We start from the raw sequence: 19897 nt of genomic DNA on the forward strand, positions 1-19897 counted from the left end.
GGTTGTTGGGAAATTGGAGTTAAGGTAGATAAAAACCCGGTGTGTTGGCTGGTCTCGAAGGCGGTTCTGAAGGTGGTGACTGGATGAGACGCTGGAGGGTGGTCGGAGGCTGGAAGGAGGGGTGTCCCTGGGTCTGTTCCGTCCAAACACTGTTGAAGCAGGAGACAGAGTCGGGACCGCCGAGGGCACTGTCAGATTTTGTTTTTGATGTTTGACCGCTAACAATGGTCAAGTCCTCCTTTCCTTCTGCCCCACAGGCACGCCCACGGCGCCTGTGGAACTGCAGACGGGGGCCCCGGCCCCCACCGAGAACTTGCCCTAATCCCACCCCAGGCTGGGCTGACGGCCTGACGCACACTTGGCAGGAGCCGCTTGTGCCCACCTGCTCTCCACTGAGTCCCTTGCGTGATTAAGAAGCTTCTTTCGGCCCTAGCCCCGTGGTCAGCAAACCTCGGCTCGCGAGCCACATGCGGCTCTTTGGCCCCTTGACTGTGGCTGTTCCACAAAATACCGACTGAAACTTCATGGCTCATGCCCAGAAGTCAGTATTTTGTGGAAGAGCCACAGTCAAGGGGCCAAAGAGCCGCATGTGGCTCGAGAGCCGCGGTTTGCCGACCACTGCCCTAGCCAGTTTGGCTCAGTGGATAGAGCGTCGGCCTGCAGATTGAAGGGTCCCAGGTTCGATTCCAGTCAAGGGCATGTACCTTGGTTGTGGCCACATCCCCAGTAGGGGGTGTGCAGGAGGCAGCTGATCAATGTTTCTCACTCATCGATGTTTCTAACTCTATTCCTCTCCCTTCCTCTCTGTAGAAAATCAATAAAATATATTAAAAAAAAAAAACAACTTAGGAAAATGGCCCAAATGTTTCCCACTGGGCCCTCCTAGAGGGCAGAGGACACGTGGGCAGGAAATGACTCCGCAGGCCTGGGTTGCTCAAACCCACACATTCCCAAGACAGGCCTGTTTTCAAGTTACCGCTGAGCCTCTGGACTATTCTACAGCTTTGTGTGCCTGAGGCCTTTGCAGACTGGAATCTGTATCCTTTCATGGTAACAAACTATAGCTGTTTCCGAGTCCTGTGAGTCCTAGTGAATCATCAAGCCTGAGGTGGTTTGGGGACCCTGACACACTATAAGCGGATGGGATCACTATAAAACATTCCAACGGGGCTCTAGCTGGTTCGGCTCACTGGATAAAGCATCGGCCTGCGGACTGAAGGGTCCCAGGTTCGATTCTGGTCAAGGGCATGTACCTTGGTTGCAGGCACATCCCCAGTAGGGGGTGTGCAGGAGGCAGCTGATTGATGCTTCTCTCTCATCGATGTTTCTAACTCTCTATCCCTCTCCCTTCTTCTCTGTAAGAAATCAATAAAATATATATTAAAAAATACAAATAATTAAAAGAAGCTTCTTTCAAATATTCCTGTTGTGTGAAATGTCATCAGCCTCGACAGCTGACCTATTAATTGGAAGCGAGTCCATCGCATTTTCATGGAGTGACCACAGAATAACTGCTGAACACTTGGCATGGTCCAGGCTGGGACTGCCAACTTCTGAGATCTTTTTTTTTTTTTTTTAATATATTTTATTGATTTTTTACAGAGAGGAAGAGAGAGGGATAGAGAGTTAGAAACATCGATGAGAGAGAAACATCGACCAGCTGCCTCCTGCACATCTCTCACTGGGGGTGTGCCCGCAACCAACGTACATGCCCTTGACCGGAATCGAACCTGGGACCCTCCAGTCTGCAGGCCGACGCTCTATCCACTGAGCCAAACCGGTTTCGGCTCTTTTTTTTTTTTTTTTTTATACATTTTTATTGATTTCCAAGAGGAAGGGACAGGGAGAGAGAGATAGAAACATCCATGATGAGAGAGAATCATTGATCAGCTGCCTCCTGTGTGCCCTCTTACTGCGGATCGAGCCCACACCTGGGCATGTGCCCTGGTTCATAGGTCGATGCTCAACCACTGACCACATCAACTGGGCCTGAGGTCTTTCTTCTCTTGCTCTTGGTCACGGAGTGAATTGGTTCCCCACTTCCTGGATGAGCTTGTGGTGAGTGAATTGGTTCCCCACTTCCTGGATGAGCTTGCCTGTTGCGTTGAGCTGTGTTCTACTTGCTGGTCCCTCCTGAGCCTGTTATGTATTTACTAGAGGCCCAATGCACGAAATTCATTCAAGATTAGGCCTTCCTTTCCCCAGCTTCCCTCTGGCACCCGGGACCCGGGCTTCCCTTGCAGCCCCTGCTTCGTCTGGAAGGTCGTCTGGAAGGACATCCAGCCCAATTAGCATATTATGCTTTTATTATTATAGATGACCTGAGTCACTCTGGGGTAAGAGTACAAGGTTAGGGCCCCCTTATCAGCATAAGGGGTCAGGGAAAGTCTCTTACTCTGTGTTGGTTGTGTGTCTCAACCGGGAGTGATGCCCATTCTATAGGGCACTCAGGAAAACTGGTACCCGGTGCCACCCGGGACCCCTGGGTGGTGGCTGTGTAGTGTGATGACCACCAGTAGCCAGGTGACATGCTGGTCCATACTCTTTTTAAAAAATATATTTTTATTGATTTCAGAGAGGAAGGAAGAGGGAGAGAGAGATAGAAACATCAATGATGAGAGAGAAACATCGATCAGCTGCCTCCTGCACACCTCCTACTGGGGATGTGGCTACAACCAAGGTACATGCCCTTGACCGGAATCGAACCCGGGACCTCTCAGTCCGCAGGCCGACACTCTATCCACTGAGCCAAACTGGTCAGGGCCCATACTCTTTTTTTAAAATATATTTTTATTGATTTCAGAGAGGAAGGGAGAGGGAGAGAGAGAGAAACATCAACGATGAGAGAGAATCATTCATCGGCCACCTCCTGCACACCCCCTATTGGGGACCAAGCCCACAACCCAGGCATGTGCTCTTGACCAGAATCGAACCCAGGACCCTTCAGTCTGCAGGCCAACACTCTATCCACTGAGCCAAATGGGCCAGGGCTCTGGTCCATACTCTTAAGAACAGATGGCTCATTGGGACCCTCCTAGGCCTACATGCCTTTGCCGCTGCCTTCCCCGCCCATACCTCTGCTATTTCCAGGTCGTAATTCTCAGCATAAGTGAAAATGCGCGAGGTGTCCGGGGGCACCAAAACTTAGGAAAATGGCCCAAATGTTTCCCACTGGGCCCTCCTAGAGGGCAGAGGACACGTGGGCAGGAAATGACTCCGTAGGCCTGGGTTGCTCAAACCCACACATCCCAAGACAGGCCTGTTTTCAAGTTACCGCTGAGCCTCTGGACTATTCTACAGCTTTGTGTGCCTGAGGCCTTTGCAGATTGGAATCTGTATCCTTTCATGGTAACAAACTATAGCTGTCTCAGAGTCCTGTGAGTCCTAGTGAATCATCAAGCCTGAGGTGGTCTGGGGACCCTGACACACTATAAGCGGATGGGATCACTATAAAACATTCCAACAGTGACTATGGGTCCTCTTCGGAGCTGCTGCAGATAAACATGCTAAAGGGAGTCTCTGCTCCCAGCCTCAGTCCAGGGCTCCTAAAGCCATCAAATAATAAAAGCATAATATGCTAATTAGCCTGAAAGTCCTTCCAGGCAACCTTCCGGACAAAGCCGGGGCTGCCAGGGAAGCCCGGGTCCCGGGTACCAGAGGGAAGTTGGTCCCGGCAGCTGGGGGAAGGCCTACTTTTGCATGAATTTCATGCATTGGGCCTCTAGTCTATATAATAAGAGCCTAAGTGACCGCTACGGCTATGATGAGCATGGACCACCAGGGGGCAGACGCTCAATGCCGGAGCTGCCCCCCTCGTGGTCAGTGCACTCCCACAGGGGGAATGCCCCTCAGCCGGAAGCTGGGCTCACAGCTGGCCAGCGCAGTGGCAGTGGCGGGAGCCTCTCCCGTCTCCGTGGCAGTGCTAAGGAGCAGCGAGCCAAGTGGTAAGGAGCAGTGAGCAGGCAGGCAGTAAGGAGCGAGGGGTCCCAGACTGCGAGAGGGATGTCCAACTACCAGCTTATGCCCGCTCCCTGCAGGCAGACATCTGCCGAGGGCTACCAGACTGCCAGAAGGCGCAGGCCGGGCTGAGGGATTCCCCCCCCCCCCCCCACCCCCAGTGCACAAATTTTGTGCACCGGAGTTTTAGTAGTAGTAATAATCCCCATGAAGTCTGTGCGACCTAATCCCGATGGTATTGACTGGACGCCCTGCAGGAAGATGTGTGCTACTGTGAGCAGTGGGAGAGGACGCCCTGGAGCCAACTCCAAAACCACCCCCAAAAGAATTCCACAAGGGGAGGAAACCAAGCCAGAAACAGACTTCTCTGACTCAATCGGAAAGTCAAAATTTTATTGGGAGAACTGATGCAATTAGACTATGAAAAGGGTGCTAGTTGGTTTTGTGCCTAAGTGATCTTGGCTCTGAATTAGCCTGAACTTCTGTTGAGAGGTGCAGTTTGGTCTGTATATCTGTGATCCTCAAATAAGTCATCCCAGGGCCGCTGGGCGTAGGGAAGCGGATGTGCAGTGTCCGCCTGCCCCTGCACTCACAGGGGGTGGTGCCCGTCTTTATTCTCGCTCCAGCAGGTGCTCAAGGCATGAAAAGTAGCCCACCTGCCTGGCCAGCGTGGCTCAGTGGTTGGTCCAATTCCCAGTCAGGGCACATGCCCAGGTGGCAGGCTCGATCCCCAGTGTAGGGTGTGCAGGAGGCAGCCAATCAATGATTCTCTCTCATCATTGATGTTTCTCGCTCTCTCTCCCTTCCTCTCTGAAACAAATAAAAATATATTTTTAAAAGCCCACCCTCTTCCAACCCTAACTCCTACCACACCCACCCTCTAAACACCCTAGGCAGCGTCCTCTTTCCTATCCCCCCAAAACCTAACCCAAACCCCACCCCCAACCCTAACCCTCATCCTAAGGAGCACACAGACGCTTTGACCTCCGGAAGGCCCCTGTGGTGCTTGGGGAAGGGAAGCGAGAGAGGCAACCAGTGGCAGTCTGTCTGTGGCTGCCCCTGGCACCTGGAGGCAAACTGGCAGGAAACGTGGTTTGTTGCCAAACCCCAGAATCTGGGGGGCCTGGCTGGGACAGTACGTGTGCTCGCCCCCCTGCTGGTCAGTCACAGCTTTGGTCAGGACAGGCAAGTGTCATCTGGAGCAGTTTCCTAGGGAGAGTGGTGGACCGTACGTTACTGTGCAAAGTAGAAACTGTTCATTGTACTGATTGCAAGAGAGAAGTACAGTGGGGCCTTGACTTACGAGTTTAATTCGTTCCGAGACCGAGCTCGTTAAGGAGCTCGTTAACTCAAATTACTCTGTCAACTCAATGCAAAAAATCGGACGAGAGACAGCTGGTATCTCAAAACACTCGTTAGTTGGGACACTCGTAAGTCAAGGCCCCACTGTACTTGTCGTCTCAATGATTCAGAGATGACAAGTCCGTTCTAACCCACCACCTAGAAAGCGACAGCACCTGGTGCATCTCCTAGCTGATGCCCATATCAGGCAGTCTTCCCAGCCACCATGCCATGGTCTGGGGGAGGCCCCCACCCCACCCCCACATTTATTTTTATTTACCTATTTATTTCTATTGTTTAATCCTCACCTGAGGATATATTTTTAAAATATATTTTATTGATTTTATATAGAGAGGAAGGGAGAGGGATAGTTAGAAACATTGATCAGCTGCCTCCTGCACACCCCTACTGGGGGTGTGGCCGCAACCAAGGTACATGCCCTTGACCGGAATCGAACCTGGGACCCTTCAGTCTGCAGGCTGATGCTCTACCCACTGAGCAAAACTGGTTAGGGCGTGAGGACATTTTTTCCACTGCTTTTCTGAGAGTGGAAGGGAGGGGGGAGGAGAGAGAAAAAGGCCAACATCCATGTGAGGGAAACACATCCATTGGTTGCCTCCTGCAAGCACCCCAACCAGGGGCAGGGAGCGAACCCACAACCCAGGTATGTGCTCTTGACCAGGAATCAAACTTGTGACCTTTTGGTCTGTTGGCCGACGCTCTAACCACTGAGCACACTGGCCTGAGCTATTTTTTTAACAAGGGGGAGGACAAATCCCATGCATGAAGCCACTGAGGAGCTGGCGTGACCCCTCCTCCTGGGAACGGTCACAGGTGGTTTATTTCCAGGCCAAACTTGGAGTGAAATATTGGGCTCACTGTTGGGCAATTCTGCGTGTTGCACCCCAAGTTCTAGAAAAGCGAGTCCACACGTAGTAAACAATGCACCGTCGCTAAGTGGGGTTTATTCTAATAATACAAAGATGGTTAGAAAATCTCTATAAATTCAACTGTGTTTCCATAACACGGAAGGAAACCCATATAATCATTTCTGAGAAATGCCAAGGTTTGGTCAAATTCAGCATCGAATGCTGATTTCTCAAAGCCTTAACAGCCCTGGCCAGGTAGCTCAGTGGGTTAGAGCATCGTCCTGATACGCCAAGGCTGCAGGTTCAATGTCTGGTCAGGGAACCATGAAAGTATAAATGGAACAACAAATCGATGTTTCTCTTTCTCTCCCTCTCTTTCAAATCAATAATTAAAAATCATTTTAGCCCTAGCTGGTTTGGCTCAGTGGATAGAGCGTCAGCCTGCAGACTGAAGGGTCCCAGGTTCAATGCTGGCCAAGGGCACATGCCCGGGTTGTGGGCTCAATCCCCAGTGCGGGGTGTGCAGGAAGCAGCCAATCAATGATTCTCTCTCATCATTGATGTTTCTCTCTCTCTCTCCCTCTCCCTTCCTTTCTGAAATCAATACAGATATATATATATACATACATATATATATATATATATATATATATATATATATATATATATATATTTTAATTGATCTTTTACCGAGAGGAAGGGAGAGGGATAGAGAGTTAGAAACATCGACCAGCTGCCTCCTGCACACCCCCCACTGGGGATGTGCCCGCAATCAAGGTACATGCCCTTAACCGGAATCGAACCCGGGACCCCTCAGTCCACAGGCCGATGCTCTATCCACTGAGCCAAACCGGTCAGGGCTGGAAATATATATATATTTTTAAAATTGTTTTAGCAAACGGGGCCTATAAAGGTAATTCACTAATGTAAACAGTCAGGGCCAGGGGCTGGCATTCTCCGAATAGTGAAATACTAGCTCTGTTTCCCTCAGGTCAGAATGAACACCGGGTGCTGTGCCAGTGAGGAGGGCAGCAGCTGTGCTGACTGAGGCCGTTTCTTTTTCTTACGCGGCAAGAGCTCAGGGAGCTGAATGTCGGTGCTGAAACAGTTGCTCAAAAATTTCATCCAAGGCCTAGGATCCTGTTAGTTTTCCATTTCACCACGTGTGGCTTCTATCGTCTCATGGTTGCAAAATGACTACCACACCTCTGGGCACTGCATCCAGGTTCCAGGCAGGAGGGAGGAAGGAATAATATTTCTATCAGGAAAGCAGAGGCTTTTTCTTCATCCCTGGCAGACCTCCACTGGAGCCTCATGGGACAGAACGGGGCCGTGCGCCCACCCCAGCTACAGCTGCGTCTTAGAGGCCAGATGTTCTGATGGACGCACATCTACCTCAGATGACCACTGTCCCCAACACAGTGATGCTCTGGAAGTGCTGGCCAATGTGCGTGTGTTTTTTCTTCAAGTTTTTTAAAAATATATATTTTATTGATTTTTTACAGAGAAGGAGAGTGATATAGAGTCAGAAACATTGATGAGAGAGAAACATCGATCAGCTGCCTCCTGCACACCCCCTACTGGGGATGTGTCCGCAACCAAGGTACATGCCCTTGACTGGAATCGAACCTGGGACCCTTCAGTCCGCAGACCGATGCGCTATCCACTGAGCCAAACCGGTTAGGGCAGTTTTTTGTATTCTTAAAATTGATTTGATAGAGAAACAGCATTTGTTGTTCCACTTTTTTATGCATTTATTGTTCGATTCTTGTATGAGCCCTGACCAGGGATGGAACCCACAACCTTGGTGTATTGGGACGACGCTCTAACCAACTGAGCCACCCAGCCCCAGCCCAATGTGGGTTTTAAGAAAAAATGAAATAAAAGGCTCCCTATATGGAAAGGAGAGGCAAGCTTTTTATTTCCAACTGATACGACTGTTAACCTAGAAAACCCAATAAACTGAGAAGCTGTTAGAGACCTTAGAGCAGTGGTTCTCAACCTTCTGGCCCTTTAAATACAGTTCCTCATGTTGTGACCCAAGCATAAAATTATTTTCGTTGCTACTTCATAACTGTAATGTTGCTACTGTTGTGAATTGTCATGTAAATATCTGATATGCAGGATGGTCTTAGGCGACCCCTGTGAAAGGGTCGTTAGGCCGCCAAAGGGGTCGCAACCCACAGGTTGAGAACCGCTGCCTTAGGGTAACTCAGTAAAGTTGTTACGTATAAAATAAATACACAATAAGATATATATAATCAACAGTGGTCCTATATATCTTATAACAAAAATACCTAATTTACAAACCCCACAAAATCAGAATGAACTTAAGAATAAATGTGAGAACACTTCTGTAGAAAACTGTAAAATCTCTGATGGTTAGAGGTAGATCTGAATGACGTGATCTACCACATTCTTGTATGTGGAGACCGTATTACATGGAACTTCATTTTTCACAAACTAGTCAATTCTAATCAAAATCCCAATGACATATGCAGGGGAATGAAGAAGTTAAGTTCTGAGAAAATGATACCTGGCTCACCTGGAGGAACAGAGAAAACAAGATCTTTTAAAAGCTGCTGAAGATGTGGATGTTCAAGTGAAGCATGGAGCTACAATCAAAGGAAAGACAGGCCTATGAACGGTGAGGAATGCAATTCAACAACGATGCAGGGACCTTAAATTTTATATCCCAAATAGACAGAGGGTTAGAAGCTAAATATAAAATACTGAACCAAAAATAGACTTAAGAGGCTTTCTAAGAGCCAAAGAGAAACAGAAAGGAAAAAAATCTACACAGAATTTTAAAACCTCTGTACATAAAAAAATGCAGTAACAAAGATAGAAAATGTATGTGCTAAGGTGATATATACTATACGAGTGTGTATATATTTATATATTAAAAAACAAAGAATGGGATAGTGGACAAAAGATAGGAATAAACAATTCATATGAAAGGGGGAGAAGGTAGAAAAAAATGAATAACATTGTAATGTATCAAAATGCCAAATACGACAAGTGAGGCGATCGTGCGCTTGCTATGGTGCCCATATACTGAACAACTGGCACTTCAGGGCACCCAGTAGACACAGGGCCCACGACCCATGAAGAAGGTTTTGTTTCTTTTAAAGAGAAAGAGAAAAATTAGGATGATAATCATGAATCAAGCCTAGACTGTTATTTGTGTTTTCCGGATGCAGATGTGATGTAGAACTTTTCCTATTTGTCTCGGAGAAGGGCCCCTGACTGCCAGGTGTCCCCGGGGACCGCACGACGCCAGGCCAGCTCACAGACACTCGGAGGCAGGCGATGGCGCACAGGTGCCCAGGTTCATCGCTGTGTCGTCACTGTGCCCTGAACAAAGACCGTCCGGGCGTCCACTTTGACCAGTGCCTGCGTCCAGATGATGGGCAAGGACGTTCCTACTGATTGGATCCTTGGTAAGGAAACGTATTACTTCGCAAACACACAACCAAAAACATCCTGAGATGATTCCTTAAGCTACACATTTCCTTTATCTAAAAAATTTCACTTCTAGAAATCTACTCTACAAAAATGCTAAAGTATAACCCAAAAATGCTCCATGAAGAATGATTTATAATAGTGAAAAAAATAGAAATAACCTCAACAGCCAACAAAAGAATATCTAATAGAATACTATGCTTCCACTTAGAATTCTGACTCCACAGACAGTGCAGTCACTTGGAAAAAAATTCTATGCAGCTAAGCGGGGGTGGAGGGGGGGGATTAAAATGACATATCTACTACATTTAAAGTGATGAAAACAGAAATAATGTATCAAAGTGCGAAATGCAGCTTTATTAAGAATTATGGGTGTTTTCTCTCATTTATTCCACATTCTCTGAAATGTGGTTATCTTGCCTCCATAATTTAGAAAGTATAAGAAAAAGCATTTCATAAACTAGAGTGCTCTACACAAATGTCAAGTATTATCACGGAGAAGGCCTCTTGTACTTGCTGAGAACTGAGTAGAAAGAACGTTAATTCCAGATGAACACCGTCCTCCTGTCCCTGCAGGGAATGTGGGGATGGTCTCCGGGGAGGGGCTTCTCCCTCGGGGTGGCACTGGTGAGCTGAGCCTCGTGGTGTGAGGGGAGGCCGCGCAGGCAGCCCCAGCCTGGCGGGAAGGTGCACTTATAGGCCCCTCTATCCGGACACTGCACCCACCCTCCCTGACCCACGGGCTCCGCCTGCCACTGTGGACCCGGTGCCCAGGTGCGGGGCCGGCACGTCTGAAGCTGACTGTGCTTCGGGGACGTGGGTGCGGCCTCTAACGAAGGACTCTGGGTGGAGCCACTTGTGAGGTGAGTCCAGGAAACCCGCTTTTCCCCAGACTCCCGCCTCCAAGAGTATCCTCCTCGCCAGCAATACAATAATGTTTGCTTGGAGGCACTACTGTTCATAATTCTGGCTTAAAAAATTCTTCCTGTTATTCTAAATATCAGTCCACAGATGAAATTCTTGATCTAAGTCATGCCAGGAGCCTGAGGACATGATTGACAGACCTTTTATCTGCAGGAAAGATCTAATCCCTGGTCAGTGACTCCCAAACCCACCAGAGGAAGCAGGACCCTGGGACATCGACCCCACTCCCACAGAGCATCCCTTCTCCGGGAGGGAGGCCGCTCCTGGGAGCGTGTCTGCTGCGGCACATACAGGAGTCCCCGTGCTCCCCGTTCCCCGGGGAAGCGGCCAGGTGACAAGCACAACAGGTTACTTCCCAGGTTTGCTGCCCAGGGGCAAGTTCCTGCTGGCGGAGGGCTGAACCACACACAGGAGCTCTGCCACGTCCAGTGAGTTTACAGGGTCCAAGCCGCTCACACCCACGCCGCCGGCACCCAGCAGGCCGCTGGGAACACAGTACGTGCTCAGCAGATGCTTGTTGAGCTGGATGGCAAAGGGCTTCTCTTCTCGGTGTGTCCTCTGGTGCTCAGCGAGGTGGGTGCTCCAGCTGAAAGCTTCGCCACATTCGTTACATTTAAACGGCTTCTCCCCAGAGTGGGTTTTCTGGTGTTTAATGAGACAGTGATTCTGGCTGAATGCCCGGCCGCACTGGCCGCACTTATAGGGCTTCTCGCCCGTGTGGATCCGCTGGTGCACGATGAGGGACGACTGGCAGCTGAAGGCCTTCCAGCACCGACTGCAGTCGAACGGCTTCTCGCCTGTGTGGACCCGCTGGTGCACGATGAGGTAGGAGTGGGAGCTGAAGGCTTTCCCACACTCGTTGCACTTGAAGGGCTTCTCCCCGCTGTGGATCCGCTGGTGCACGACCAGGTAGGAGTGGCAGATGAAGCCCTTCCCGCAGTCCCCGCACTTGAAGGGCTTCTCGCCCGTGTGGATCCTCTGGTGGAGGGTGAGGCGCGAGCGGTTATTGAAGGCCTTCGCGCAGTCGCTGCATTTGAAGGGCTTGTCGCCGTTGTGGATTTTCTCGTGCACGGTCAGGGACGAGTGGCACGTGAAGGCCTTCCCGCACTCGCCGCACTTGTACGGCTTCTCCCCCGTGTGGATCCGGTGGTGCCGGGTCAGGTGCGTCCTCTGGTTGAAGGCCTTCCCGCACTCGCCGCACTTGTAGGGCTTCTCCCCGGTGTGCACCCTGCGGTGCATGCTGAGCAGCGAGCTGCAGCTAAAGGCCTTCTCGCAGCCCGTGCACTTGTAGGGCCGCTCGCCGGTGTGTGTCCGGTGGTGCACGTTCAGCGACGAGTGGCAGCTGAAGGCCTTGCCGCACTCGCCGCACAGGAAGGGCTTCTCGCCGGTGTGGATCCTCTGGTGCTCGAGGAGGTTGGTCCTCCAGGTGAAGGCCTTGCTGCACTCACTACACCTGTAGGCCTTCTCCCGGGCGTGCCAGCGCTGGTGCAGGCTGAGGGACGAGCGCTGGTGGAAGGCCTTCCCGCACTGGCCACACGCGAAGAGACCCTCCCCGGCCCCCGCGCTCGGAGGCCTGTGGGCTGGGGGCTTCCTGTGTTCACTGGCCTGGCAGCCGTTTCTCCCCGTGCCCGGTGACAGCCTCGGGTGCTGGGAGACAGCCTCCTGGGACTGGCGATTCTCGGTGCGTCTGTGAGGAGACCCTCGCTCTGCAGGAATGAGAGTCCCTGTGCTCTGCTGGGTGGAGAGGGGGCACCCGAGGGGCAAAGCCCCCGCAGACGCCCCGTGTCCCTGCCGCTGCTCCTCTGTGGAACTCTCCCCACAGCCGGGGGGCCCGAACCTCCAGAGCACAGCCTCACCTCTCGACAGAGCAGCCGCCGGGCCCTCCCAGGCCCACCCATCGCCTGGGCCGAGGCTGTGGAGACAGGACCTCAGCGGCCCCTCCACCACCGACTCCCATGCTGGCTCTTCCTTGTGGCTACCCTGCTGCTGACACAGCTCCTTCACCTCAGGCCGGGGCTCCCGCTCTGCAAGAAGCAGAAACGCAGTTTTCTGTAAGCAGGCGAGGAGTGGCACTGGCACTGGGGCCTGGAGGCGCAGAGAAGCATAGAAAAGAGCAGAGGCCGACAGAGGGCGCTCAAGAGCACAGGTGGGAGGGGCACATGCAGGGTGAGACAGGCAGACTAGTTGGTGAGACGGGCAGAGGAGAAACAGGGAAAGGAGACCCCAAAGGAAATTCCAAAAAGAGCCAGGGGGTCAAGGGTCATGGATATGATTCACTTTTTTTTTTTTTTTTTTAATATATATATTTTATTGATTTTTTACAGAGAGGAAGGGAGAGAGACAGACAGTTAGAAACATCGATGGGAGAGAAACATCGACCAGCTGCCTCCTGCACATCTCCCACGGGGGACATGCCCGCAACCCAGGTACATGCCCTTGACCGGAATCGAACCCGGGACCCTTCAGTCCGCAGTCCGACGCTTTATCCACTGAGCCAAACCGGTCTTGGCTATGATTCACTTTTTAAAAAATATATTTTTTTGTTGATTTCAGAGAGGAAGGGAGAGCGAGATAGAAACATCAGTGATGAGAGAGAATCATTGATCGGTCGCCTCCTGCACACCCGCCACTAGGGATCAAGCCCACAACCCGGGCATGTGCCCTTGACCAGAATCAAACCGGGGACCCTTCAGTCCACAGGCTGATGCTCCATCCACTGAGCCAACCAGCTAGGGCTATGATTCACTTATTGAAACATCTACTGAGAGACTGTTGTGTGTCAGAACCAGGTCAGTGCTGGCTGGGGTAAATACAAGTCCAAAAACCATAAATTTAAAATGTCCCGTCCTGGCTGGTTGGTTAGAGTCTTGTCCCAATATGCCAAGGTTGTGGGTTCGATTCTGGTCAGGCACCTACAAGAAGCAATGAATCCATCAATAAGTGGAACAACAGCCTGGCTGGCGTGGCTCAGTGGTTGAGTGTTGACCTATGAACCAGGGGTCATGGTTCAATTCCCGGTCAGGGCACATGCCCAGGTTGCAGGCTCAATCCCCAGTGTGGGGTGTACAGGAGGCAGCCGATCCAATAATTCTCTCTCATCATTGATATTTCTATCTCTCCCTCTCCCTTCCTCTCTGAAATCAATAAAAATACATATATTAAAAAAATTGGTGGAACAATAAATTGATGTTTCTCAAGTTAATAAATTAAAAAAAGAGACTCACTTACTTCATACCCTAAAAAAAAAAGAAAAATTTAAATGTCCCTTGTTTCAGAGGAGAAAAAGAACTCCCCCACCACTCCCTCTCTGAAATCAATACAAATATATTAAAAAAAAAAAAAAAAATTACTGCCTAACTGGTTTGGCTCAGTGGATAGAGCGTCGGCCTGTGGACTCAAGGGTCCCAGGTTCGATTCTGGTCAAGGGCATGTACCTTGGTTGCGGGCACATCCCCAGTGGGGGGTGTGCAGGAGGCAGCTGATCGATGTTTCTTTCTCATCGATGTTTCTAACTCTCTATCCCTCTCCCTTCCTCTCTGTAAGAAATCAATAAAATATATTTTAAAAAAAATTACTGCTATTTCCTGCCAACAGAAGACAGATGTCTTTGCCCGTTTTCTTGCTATATTCCCAGCACCGTGTCTGGCACACAGCCAGTGCTCAATGTGTGTGTGGAAGGAAAAGGGCTGTGATGGAAGGGCCACATCAGGGGGTAGGAGAGGTGCTGGGGGCAGGGGCTCCACATCCTTCCATTGCACCCCCTCTCACCTGGAAGAGCCCCTCCCGGGACTTCTCTGGGCACCTGCCATGGCTCTTCGCCTCGTTCCAGATGGGAGATCACTTCTGGCTTACAGACCGGAGGCCCTGCTTGTGGGGGGGAAGCGGCATGTGGGCTGCAGCTCTCTCTCCAGAACCAGCGATAGGACAGGAGAGCCCCCGAACAGCACGAGCTGGCACTGAGAGCTATGGCTGTCCCCGAGGATGGGGGTCGCAGAATGGGAACCCAAGTTGAGGCATGCATTCTGAGGAACCCATGGGTATCCCCCCGATCCCTGTCTCCCTTGGAAAGTCCAGGGCAGGTTGGGCTTCCAGGACCCTATCCTCCCTCTCCCTCTCCCTCTCCCTCTCGTTCTGGCTCGCCTGTGTCCAGCCACACCTCCAGGCATGGGTGCCAGTTGGCCACAGAGCCCACCCCCCACGCCAGGCTGGTGCGGAAGGGGACTCAGTAGTACCTGAGGTGTGTGCCCAGACCACAGGCTCCGAGCCTCGGGAGCCTCTTACCCAGGGCGAGAAGGTTCTGGTAGTTCTCCAGCATCACGTCCCGGTACAGGGCCCTCTGAGGAGAGTCCAGCTGCCCCCACTCCTCCTGGGTGAAGTCTACGGCCACATCCCTGAAAGTCACCGATTCCTGGGATGACACACATTCTCAGTCACCCAGGGCGGGAGGGATTCCGACTGGGTTCCTGCTTCCAAGGGAATTAGGGTTAACCTTGGTGACCCTCTCCCAAGCCTGGAAGGTTGTGCTTAGACGCCATCTGTCATACAGTCCCACGTACACACCACAGCTGGGCCAGGAATCGCCATCTGGACCCAGCTTTCTGGACCCGAAGGGCCCGGCTAACTGGGCAGCCCCTGTGCCTGCCACGACGGACAGAAAGCTGCTGTGAGGAGTTCTGGGTAAGAATGTCAAACTCAGAGAACTTGAAAGAATAACACAAAGAAGCCAGAACCCCGTGCAAATCTCACGCTGCCAAAGGCCCTGACCCTAAGGAAGCAAACCCTGTGCTTATCAGCAAGTTCCGAGCCTGAGACCAAAGGAGCCATTCCATGTCCGCCCTGCCTGCCCCTCCCTCCTTCCCATTGACCTCTGCTCCCTGCCCTCCCAGGCCCGAGTCCTGGCCCATCTCTCCTCCAAAGCCGGTCACTCAGGTTCCAAGTGTCACAAATGCCCCTAATGACTCCACCAGTACTCGAGCCCTCAAATCCTAGGCTTCTACCACCCGGGGCTCCTCATCCGCCCTGAGCCTCCAGCTGTGGCCCCTAACAGTCTCCACACTCATGCTCCACGCCCCCATCCCACCGGGTCAGACAATAAGCTCTCAAAGCCGCCACAGCTCTGCCCTCAGGCAGCAGACTAACTGCTCTTTTTCAAGATGCTGGTGCCATGGCCGCCTGGCTTACTGTGTATGTGGGATGTAGTTACGTTAAACATAAGAGTGAAGAATAAATCAAGGAGGGAAGTCTGGTTCCCACCTTTAAGCATTTGCTGGGGAGTGTCTGGTGTGGGGCCAAGCTCCGGGGGGGTGAGGGGGGGGCACCAGACTCCCCGAGAAGCTCTGGATCCACATCAGCACCCAAGTCAGGCGAGGGGCGCAGACTGTCAGCCTTGAGAAGAGGCCTCACGCCTACCAGGAGCTTACCAGGTAGTCAGCAAAAGTGGGGACCCCTCTGGGGCCACAGTGGTTTGACCTTTAGTTCTAAAAATGGCTTAAAGCCCTGGCCTGTTTGGCTCAGTGGATAAAGCGTCGGCCTGCGGACTGAAGGGTCCCGGGTTTGATTCCCGGTCAGGGCACATGCCTGGGTTGCAGGCTCCATCCCGTGTGGGGCGTGCAGGAGTCAGCTGATCCATGGTTCTCTCTCATCATTGATGTTTTTCTCTCTCTCTCCCTCTCCCTTCCTCTCTGAAATCAATAAAAATATATTTAAAAAATAAAAGTAAAAAAAATAAAAGTGGCTTATACTTTTTACTTTATTTGTTGATTTTAGAGAGAGGTGATGGGGGGGGGGGGAGAAAGAGAGAAATATTGGTTTGTTGTTCCACTTATTTTCACATTCGTTGGCTGCTTTCTTGTAGGTGCCCTGACAGGGATTGAATCCACAACCTTGATGGATCAGGATGATGCTCTAACCAATGAGCTTCACAGCCAGGGCAGAATAACATATTCAAGTGCACACAGAACATTTACCAAGATAAACCACATTCTGGGCAATAAAATAGGTCTTAGTACATTTGAAAGAATTCAAATTATGCAAAGTTCCTTTTCTGACTAACACAGAATGAAATGAGAAATCCATCATAGAAAGACATCGGAAAATCCCCCAAATGTTTGGAAACTAAACAATATGCTACTAAAAAATGCACCGCTGAAGAAGAAATCACAACTATTTTGAACTAAAAATAAAAATGCAACATAAAATTTGTGGGATGTACCTAAGGTAGTGCTTAGAGGGAAATTTCTAGCAATGAATGCTGTATGCAGAGAGAAGAGTGTCAAATCAATATCCAAGATTCAACCTTAAGAAATCAGCATACTGCCCTAACCAGTAACTTCTCTTAAAAAAAAATTTCCCCCTTTATTGATTTTTTTTTTTTAATATATATATTTTATTGATTTTTTTACAGAGAGGAAGGGAGAGGGATAGAGAGTTAGAAACATTGATGAGAGAGAAACATGGGTCAGCTGCCTCCTGCACACCCCCCACTGGGGATGCGCTCGCAGCCAAGGTACATGCCCTTGACCGGAATCGAACCCGGAACCCTTCAGTCCACAGGCCCACGCTCTACCCACTGAGCCAAACCGGTCAGGGCTCTTTATTGATTTTTAGAGAGGAAAAGAGAGGGATGGAGAGAGAGAGAAACATCATCAATTCGCTACCTCCTGTACTACCCCCCCCCCCCCCCCCAATGGGACTGAGCCTGCAACCCAGGCATGTGCCCTGACCCGGAACTGAACCAGTGACTTCTTAGTTCATGGGTTAACGCTTAACCACTGAGCCACATCAGTCTGGCATCTCCTAAGGATATTCTATTACACAATCACAGTGCCAACATCACACCCCAAAAAATTAATATTGATACAATATGACCTAAGATACAATCAATCCATTTCCAAATTTCCTCAACTGTCCCAAACTGCCTTTGATGGAATTTTTGGATCTGTGAGGCATTGAGAATCATGTATTGCATTTGATTGTCATGTCTCTTGAGTATTTTACAGAATTACAGAACATTCCAACACATTACAGAAGCTGGGCACATCTCACAATATGTGTTTGATAGCTATTTCTACCTGTCTGTAATCAGACCTCACCTCTTTCAAGTGGGAGGTTAACAGAATCACAAAATCCTAAAGAAGTCAATCTTCTAGAGCAGTGGTCAGCAAACTGCGGCTCGCGAGTCACATGCGGCTCTTGGACCCTTGAGTGTGGCTCTTCCACAAAATACCGACTTCTGTGCACGGGCCATGAAGTTTCCAATTGCACTGTACATGCGCGCCCGCACGTGGTATTTTGTGGAAGAGCCACACTCAAGGGGCCAAAGAGCTGCATGTAGCTCGCGAGCCGCAGTTTGCTGACCACAGCTCTAGAGCAGTGGTTCTCAACCTTGGCTGCACATTAGAATCACCTGGGAATCTTTTTAAAATCCTGGTTTCTGGGACTCATCCCAGGTGATTCTAATGTGCAGCCAAGGTTGAGAACCACTGTTCTAGACCTTTTCACTCCCCCCCACTCTCCTTATCAACCATATCCTTCTAAATACTATGATGGGTAGGGGTAGTGTAGGTGGTAGAACAAAACCCGGTCTCTAAAGAAGGACCTGGGTCCTGCTTAGCTGCAGAAGTGGCCCCAGAGCCAATTCCTTGCTGAGCCCCCAGATCCTCTAAAATCCAGGTTTTACATGAGGCCCCATGTCAAGGGCCCAGTACGAGGAAAAGCACGCAGGGACACACCCCCTACCATCACTCTTACCCCAGCACTGCAACACAGCCCTTCCTTTAGCTGTCCCACACCAGATTTTATACCAGAAAACTCCCCCAAGCAGGTCCAACCACCACCACCATCGCCTGGGTCTTCATGTGGAGGTGAGCAAAGTGATCTCATGTGACCTGCTTGCTGGAGCTCTGCTAAATCCACTCTTTGGAGCTCCTGGCACAGTGTGGGTGTGCGGGTCCTGGGCAACGGACCCCCCCATTGGACACCCCTGGGGCATCACCTGGAACTGTTCCCAAGCCCAGAGCTTCCTGAAGAAGCCTGCCAACCCTCTTCATAAAGAACAAGATGTTAAAAAGCCAAAACAAAAACAAAATCACCAGCCTTAGTTAGTTTGGCTCAATGAATAGAGCATGGGCCTGCGGAGTGAAGGGTCCCAGTTTGATTCCGGTCAAGGGCACATGCCAGGGTTGTGGGCTCGATCCCCAGTGTGGGGCATGCAGGAGGCAGCCGATCAATGATTCTCATCATTACTGTTTCTATCTCTCCCGCTCTCTTCCTCTCTGAGATCAATAAAAATATATTGAAAAACAAACAAACCAACCAAGATGTTCAGAAGTAAGAAAAGACAGCCACTCACCTCAGACCTGGCTTCCAGGAGACCCTGACCCCATTTATCCTCTGGATTATCTTTGAGAAGAACAAGGTCCCGAGAGGACAGAGCTGGGAAGGAGAAATGAGTAACGGGCTGTTCAGTCACAGCCCCCGGGTGCACTGACGGCGCTAAAAACCACTCCACACCTGGCGCCCAGGACAATCAGAGGCTCAGGAGCCACCCCCGCAGGTGGGGTGGGGATTGAGCCCCGGTACGTGGCATAACCTGATACAGAATCGGGGGTTAATTCTGCCACTCAGCCTCAGACGCTGGAGTTAAGAAGGAAAACACTGCCATTTCCTTCCACTCATCAGCACGCTCGACAGTGGGAACACATGGCTGGGCGCGGTGGAGGCAGCAGCCCGACTCGGCTGGTGCTCTGGGAAACCAGCCTGACCTGTCAGTCTCCTCAATGCAAACCCACAGGCCCACTGACCGAAACAGCCGATTGTACCTGTCTCCGGGGGCTTCGGGGCAGGGGTCTCCATGGTGGCCCTTGGCAGCGTCCCCCGGAGGCGTGAGCAGCTCTGCAGCCACCTGGGCCCCCGGCCAGGCCCAGAGGAGCGGGTCCTGCTCCTGGGGCTCAGGGACAGCGGCCCGTAGGGGAGCCCCGCGGGGTCGCGCACGCACTCCCGGCTGCACTTTCACACAGGCCCTGCGCTCCGCCGCGGTCGGGGCCAGGCAGGCTTAGCAGAAGCGTCGCACCCCAGGCTACGCTCACACCCCATCGCCGCGCCGCACTCCTCCCGGCACCGCGCGCGGGGCCAGGAAGGCCTGGGGCTCAGCCACCTGGAGACAGTGGGCGCGGAGCGGGGCCGGCAAACGGACCCCGGGGCAGATGGACAGACTGACCGACGGACGGACACGCGAGAGAGCCAACCGGCCTCCCACAAAAGGACAACGACCACCACAAAGGAGCAGCCTGGCGTCCGCCGTGGGAAAGTGCGCCTGCGCGGACCGGACGCGAACTACAGTT

At 51.3% G+C, this 19897-nt stretch overlaps 1 protein-coding gene across 4 annotated transcripts; it reads right to left on the reverse strand.

The window, feature by feature from the left end:
* Positions 1-7532: 7532 nt before the first annotated feature.
* On the reverse strand, positions 7533-19819 carry ZNF74 (zinc finger protein 74). Of its 4 annotated transcripts, none has more exons than XM_070399626.1 (5): positions 19376-19819; positions 18907-18989; positions 14838-14964; positions 14325-14420; positions 7533-12580 (listed from the first exon to the last, which is right to left on the reverse strand). In XM_070399626.1, the coding sequence occupies exons 1-5, from the start codon at positions 19407-19409 to the stop codon at positions 10905-10907; spliced, it is 2016 nt and encodes a 671-aa protein (XP_070255727.1). In that variant the 5' UTR covers positions 19410-19819; the 3' UTR covers positions 7533-10904. The 4 variants fall into 4 exon arrangements, with proteins under 4 accessions (XP_070255727.1, XP_070255726.1, XP_070255729.1 ...); XM_070399625.1 differs by having other exon boundaries at positions 14325-14423; XM_070399628.1 differs by lacking the exon at positions 18907-18989 and having other exon boundaries at positions 14325-14423; positions 19376-19818.
* Positions 19820-19897: the final 78 nt, after the last annotated feature.

The sequence above is a fragment of the Myotis yumanensis genome, unplaced genomic scaffold (genome assembly GCF_028538775.1).
Source record: "Myotis yumanensis isolate MYYU_CA2020_CCGP unplaced genomic scaffold, mMyoYum1.0.hap1 SCAF_19, whole genome shotgun sequence".
NCBI classification, from domain to species: Eukaryota; Metazoa; Chordata; class Mammalia; order Chiroptera; family Vespertilionidae; genus Myotis; species Myotis yumanensis.